Source organism: Atta colombica, unplaced genomic scaffold (assembly GCF_001594045.1).
Source record: "Atta colombica isolate Treedump-2 unplaced genomic scaffold, Acol1.0 scaffold106, whole genome shotgun sequence".
NCBI classification, from domain to species: Eukaryota; Metazoa; Arthropoda; class Insecta; order Hymenoptera; family Formicidae; genus Atta; species Atta colombica.
The window spans coordinates 320,783-327,638 of NW_017259191.1; the positions used below are offsets into that span (position 1 = coordinate 320,783).

At 31.9% G+C, this 6,856-nt stretch overlaps 2 protein-coding genes and 1 pseudogene across 2 annotated transcripts in view; 1 reads left to right on the plus strand and 2 right to left on the minus strand.

Annotated features, from left to right (window-relative positions):
• LOC108691582 (diphthine methyltransferase) overlaps positions 1-2,819 on the minus strand; it is a 15,849-nt gene extending 13,030 nt beyond the window's left edge. The window contains exon 1 of the mRNA XM_018199444.1: positions 2,748-2,819. The gene's annotated coding sequence lies outside the window, so the exon portion shown is untranslated. The remainder of the gene's footprint in view (positions 1-2,747) is intronic.
• Positions 1,681-2,794, plus strand: LOC108691557. The gene is made up of 3 exons (XM_018199350.1): positions 1,681-1,700; positions 1,788-1,822; positions 2,631-2,794. The coding sequence occupies exons 1-3, from the start codon at positions 1,681-1,683 to the stop codon at positions 2,789-2,791; spliced, it is 216 nt and encodes a 71-aa protein (XP_018054839.1). The 3' UTR covers positions 2,792-2,794.
• Positions 2,820-3,666: 847 nt separating the features above from the next.
• On the minus strand, positions 3,667-6,534 carry LOC108691565 (annotated as a pseudogene).
• Positions 6,535-6,856: the final 322 nt, after the last annotated feature.

Consider the following 6,856-nt stretch of genomic DNA (forward strand, 5'->3'; position numbering starts at 1 on the left):
CAGGCGATCGGTATCGAACGCAATTGATGCGTTTGAGCCGAGCATTGAAAGATAAACGGCCATAATACAACGAGAGACACGATAAAGTGATTTTGCAGCATGACAATGCTCGACCCCATGTTGCGAAAGTGGTCAAGATATACTTGGAAACGTTGAAATGAGAAGTCCTACCCCACCCGCCGTATTCTCCAGACGTTGCTCCCTCTGACTATCACTTGTTTCGATCAATGGCATACGGCCTGGCTAACCAGCACTTCCGGTCTTATGAAGAAGTAAAAAATTGGATTGATTCGTGGAGAGCCTCAAAAGATGACCAATTTTTTCGACGCGGGATTCGTACGCTATTCAAAAGATGGGAGAAAGTAGTGGCCAGCGATGGACAATACTTTGAATCATAAATGTATAACCAGTTTTTTATAATAAAGCCTCGAATTTCGGAAAAAAAACGGCGGAAGAAAAGTTGTACACCTAATATATTAGTGCATTATAGATATATATTGTCATCAATCGAAATTGTATTTAAATTGACACATTATACATGTTGTAATTATTTAAAATAAATGTCAGTCGTTTATTACAACTATAATATTGCATTTAATATTATTATTAATTTTTTTTATTGAATAATTTATTTTTTATTTTTGTATAACTATTTCTTATTTTATTTCATTTGTATGTGCAAATTTATAATGGCTATGTTCTAAAATTCACTTCCAGCGCTAAAAATCTGGTTTACGTTACATGCACTATGGATTTTCAGCATTGATAATTTTACAACATGATCAATATTTATTTAATAAAATATGAATTGCAGTTATTTATATGATATTAAAATATTTCGTTATTGCGTTTCGTTATTTGCGTTATTATTATCAAGAATGGTAATCATGACATATGATTTCGGACATCAACATCAAAGGATTCGACACAGAGTGCTGCTACTGGTTCTACTTATACTGTGCTTTAGGCCTGTTACATAATAGAATCGCAATTTTTAAGCTGTAAGAATTTAACCAATCATAGTCGATTATTTTTGTCATATTCAACGGTGATTGGCCAATTTCTTATGGCTTACGTCTTGAGATTCTATTGTAGAACAGACATTAATACTCATATTCACAGTCAGGCCTTATATTTAAGGCTTCCTTAAATTTATCTTTAGATTTATCTTTATCTACGAATTATTTCATTGACTGCTGAACATCTAAAGATAAATTTAAGGAAGCCTTAAGGCCTGACTGTGAATATGAGTATTAATGTCTGTTCTACAATAGAATCTCAAGATGTAAGCCATAAGAAATTGGCCAATCACTGTTGAATATGACAAAAATAATTGACTATGATTGGTTAAATTCTTACAGCTTAGATTTGCGATTCTATTATGTAACAGGCCTAAAGCACAGTATAAGTAGAACCAGCAGCAGCACTCCGTGTTGAATCCTTTGATGTTGGTGTCCGAAATCATGTGTCATGACGCCTTAAGTACAAGGTCTGACTATGAATATGGTCATATGATTATTCTACAATAGACGTAAGCGTGTTGTAAGCGGTTGTGTAAGAATTGACAATCAAATCGAATGTAAGGAGAATATTTGATTGTGATTGGTCAATTCTTACAACTGTAATCACTTACAACTACGCTTACAACTATTGTAGAATAGACTTTAAGGTTTGCCTACAATGAAATTGGCTGTAAGCAGGCAATAGTGCAATTTCTACAACAATGTCTATCTACAATGAAACGGTGATAAGTATAATCAATGAGAAAATAGACTGACTGTTTGAAGTCAGAAAATACGCCGTTTGAGATTACATGCAAAATGTGAGTTTTCTCAGCACTTGTAACATTATGAATATAAGAAAAATTGGACTTTTCTTTTTATTTTGCTTATCTTGGGATATTTTATTACTGTCGCAATGACAGATAAGAAGGATGACGAAAGCAACGTTGGTGGGTTCGACCTGTAAACAGGGCTACGAAATGCTCCATATCATTACCATAATCTCGTTCAAGAATTACTTCAGAGTGACTATGAAAAATTCTTTGAATTACCATATAGAATGTGACCCGAGCAATTTAATTTCCTAGTAAATTTGCTTTATTCTCATATTAAGAAAATATTACAGTATTCGAGCTTCTCTTCCTACGGAGTTGCGTCTTGCTGTCACTTTGATGTAAGTAAAAACTGAGTCGAAAGGTCCTCTATCATTTTGTAAGTTTTTCAATAGTTAACGAGATATTAATCCTTAAAAATAGCCGAATACTAGTGTAGTGTACGCTCACCAATCGCTTGGCGCGCGGGCCATAGGAAGCAGGGATAGCCTGGCAAGCGCGCGCGGGGCGTTTGTCAGCCAATCCCCAACTCCCAAGACCCGCGCGCCAAGCGATCGGTAGGCATATATACTTCGCAATAGTAGGGCAAGCGAGGGCGCGTATTCGGTTATCTTTAAGGATTAATATCTCATTAACTATTGGGGAAATTTACAAAATGGTAGAGGACTTTTCGACTCAGTTTAGTCCGCTCTACCTGCTCAAGAAATATTTTATATTGGCGATTATTTCCAGATACCCTGTATAGTTTATAATATATATTCTCTGTAATTGTCACTCTGTGACAATCTATTTTCAGGTTTGATAAGTGAAGTGAGTAGAGTATGGGCTAACACAGATTTTGCAAGTGATCTGGCTGCAGACAATTTACTCTTACCAGATCCGACACCACTTCCAGAGACTAATATTCTTTTACCTTTTTTTTTTATTGGCGATGAGGCTTTCCCATTGTCAATATGATGCGACCCTATCCGTGTAAAAAGATTGATGAGAATCTTTAATTAATCGCTTGTCACATGCACGGCGCACAATGCTTTTGATATTTTAACTGCACGATGACATATCTTACACAAACCTCTTTGCATGTCAATAATCAACTGCGAAAATTTATTGAAAGACCTCGTTTGCCTACACAATTTTTGATTGCGCAAGAAACAGGAAAATATGAACAAGTCAGTACAGTATTACAACAGATTTAATTAATATCGAGGAACAAGATGGCAGCATTAGAGGACAATGGAGGAGATATTTTTCGTCACATTTTTCTGAAATTGATCGAATGGATGCTAATCATGCAAATTCTGTAGCGAAGGAAATAAGAAATATTTTGTTTCTCCAATTGGTTAAGCTCAAGCTTCATGGCAATATGATTACACTTTCAGAGGGGCTATTATCAATTCTCCTCATTAATATAATTTCTAACTTTATTATATAAATAAAATATTTATTACAGCAAAAAATATATTTATATATTACAAATTAAATAAAAAAGATGTTTATATATAAATATATTTTATATTAGTAAAAACAGGATATACTCATATATATTGAATATTATATGTAAAAATATTATATAAGCAATAAATGATAATAGAAATTTATTAAAAATTTATTGTTACTTTTATTCTTATATTTCTAACAGTCTTATATAATTTTTAGTCAAAACAATTTTATTCAATTTTTCTAAGTTTTTATAAATATAATATATAATTATTACAACAGGATTATTATCATAGTTTATTAATTATTACAAATTATATTTATACTATCGTAGAGTTATTAAAAAATTAATAACTTTGTAAAACTAAAAATGTTTATTAATAAGATGTTTCATGTAATAAAAATAATATATTCTCATATGTCGAATATTAAAGTTACAAGCTTATAGCCGAGTAATGTAAACAGTAAAAGTGATGAGAGATTGGTAGAGACAGTCTAGGAAAAACCGAGTTGTGGCGGCAAGATCCCCGTCATCTGCTTCCTCCTATCTCTTTTAACCTACCACTCGTACTATTTATATTGCTCGATCGAAAAAGAGAAAAGAATCTTTAACTTAAACTTTCAAATCAGCTATAGCTGCACATACTTTGAATTTATAAGTTGGAGTATTTCTATCATACATTCAAGTACAGATTTAAGCTTTTCTTCAAGTACAGATTTAAGAGCATATGCAATGGCAATTGAGACTAATTCATTCACGGTTGATTGTGAAGATTGAGTACAACTTCATTGACTAGAATTTGTCAAAGACTCCTCTATTTTTTGAGCGACAGAGGTCAAGGCTGTTGATTGTCTGATCATAGCTTGTACAAATACATAATCTTCTTTTTTCCCGCATTTAGCACAGTTATCTGATTCAGGAATAGTTCTTTTTATTGACAACTTCTGTATCGATTTCAGCATTTCCTTTGGTGCATTAACTGCTGCAGAAGAACATTCCTCCACGAGGGTTACTAGATAATATAGATGCAACAGCTTTTTCTTGTTATTCCTTGTTATTCTCAATCAATGATACAGATGCATCATCTGAAGATAAAAAGAGATAAATGAAAATTACGCACTTCATATTTATTCCATTCTATTATATTTACACATATCAATTTACTTACTGCTAAGCACTGACTCCAAATCACTTGTAGACCATATACTTGACGGAGACAAAAGTACTGTAATGCTTGTGGAGACAATGCATGTGGAGACGGTACTTGCGGAAACGGTACTTGTGGAGATGGTACTTACAGAAACAGTACTTGTAGAGACGGTGTATGTGGATGTGATATTTGTAGAGATGGTATTGATTTTGATGATAATGAAGGTGATGAAAATGAAGATAAAATCAATAAAAAAGGAAGAGTTTTCCCTGTTATTGAGATCTTATTCACAATTTTCTTTGATATATAATTACTGACAGTTCTGAAATACCAAAATATATATTAATATCTAATGTTACAACACACCAAGCTAATTTTGGATACTTTTAACAGGAGACATAGACGATACAGTATAACACAATAAATCATTACATATTTTTTGTTAATGTTAAACAAAGATCAGTGTACATTATGTCTCTTTTTAAAAAATATAATTCATTTATAAATGATTATATATGTACTTGCGAGGCGTGATATGGTCTACTAAAAATAAACACAGATTGTAAAATTGCCATTTCGGTACATAGGGGCTTTGTGCTTTGTCCAAATTTTCCTTTAAGACTTATTATTATCTTTCGTCTTTCCCTACTAAATCGCTGGCAAATGTATCATTTTGGCAGCATCTTTTCCTGGTGATAGAAGAAATTAAAATATGAATAAAATAATTTAAACTTATCGCCACATGCAAATCAACTAATTTATATGCATCTTACCTTACATTCATTTTGACAAACAAGATCCAATGCTCTTCCAAACTAAATCTTTATCAGCATATTCCTTCCAGTTTTTCGCATATAGAGCGGGATTCACTTTGATAAGAGTGATAAGCTCTTGTAATAAAGCATCATGTTCATTACCATAACCTTTACGCTATTTATTATATCATCTTCGCCAGACATTTTAATATCGGATGTCGAGAAACTGCATATCAAATTCACTGATTCATTCACTGATAAGGCTGAAAATCGCTATCAAAGTAACGCAAGATGTTTACTGTAAGCCATAGGCAGCACCGAAATGGAAATGATCATTTCGCTTATGACTACTGTTGCGACTTCCTAAATCGGAAATACATTACTGCCTACTGTTGCGGCCTAAAACTTTCCATTGTAGATGGACTTTAAGAGAGCGTTTATATTGGCTGTAACCGTTTTCTTTTTAATATAAAGACACTTAGGGCCGGTCTTACCAATTCCTTAATTTAATCCAGTGCGGAGATCATACTTTACGTTATTAAAGAATATTTTTCTTGCAAAATAATTTTTATATTCTAAAAAAAATCAAATACTAAATTTTCTAAAACATTTTGTTATAATAATTCTTGCCTACTAGAAACTATTCGATAATTGTTATAAATTTATATCGAGAAGTTTCTATAATAGACTTGCGAAGATTGAAGTCAGGAAAAACGTGAATCTCTCAGAAATTCTGTTTTCTATACGAAGGCTTATAAAGTCTCAAGTAACGAGGATTCTATATCGCAATAATGATTTTCTTTTATAAGTGAGTATAATTATCATTTTAATTAACAGATTTGTCGTTATCCAGTGAAAATTTTGTAGATTGAATAGTTTCAACTACAAGCGTCAAATACTCAAATGTTATCGACCGTGTTGATCATCGTTGATTGTGATATACATAATCTAATTTATTCTTTTTTGTTTATATTGCTGATAAAGAATTCAATATGTGCAAATCAGAATAATCTAATAACTGTTTAATTCAGCGTATTAATATTGCAAATGATACATGAAAAATACGAACATGTCGAATTTATTGCTCAAATATCAAATTTAATGCTTCTTGCTCTTTTTCATGTATAAAATTGTCACTCTAATAGTTTTGAGACAAAAATCATCATGATCACTGAAACAGCCAGGGATTCGATTGTGTATTTTGAAATGAGATGAAAATTACAAAAGTGAGCAATGATTTCTAGGTATTGATTAATTAAATTATGAATATTCTAATGAATTTGTTCACTTTTGTAATTTTCACCTCATTTCAAAATACACAATCGATCCTCAGTTTGAGCAGCTCGTGAAAATGCATCTTTAAGGTTTGTGAGATTATAAATTATAAGCTATGTTCCAAAATTCACTGTCAGCGCTGCAAATCTACTGTTTATATTACGTATACTGTACATTTTCAGCACTGGCAGCATATTTTGGAACACAGCCAATGTCTAGCAAGGTTTCCATATATAGTTTTTTTTTATAATAAAGATTGGTACTACGAAAATAGCAGGAAAGATTTGAATTTATAGTAAAGTTACAATTGATTAATTCGGAGAGGTCAGAACTTATTTGTAGACCTAATAGTATTTTTTAAATCTGTGCTCTATAAAAATGTATAGATATATATATATATATAT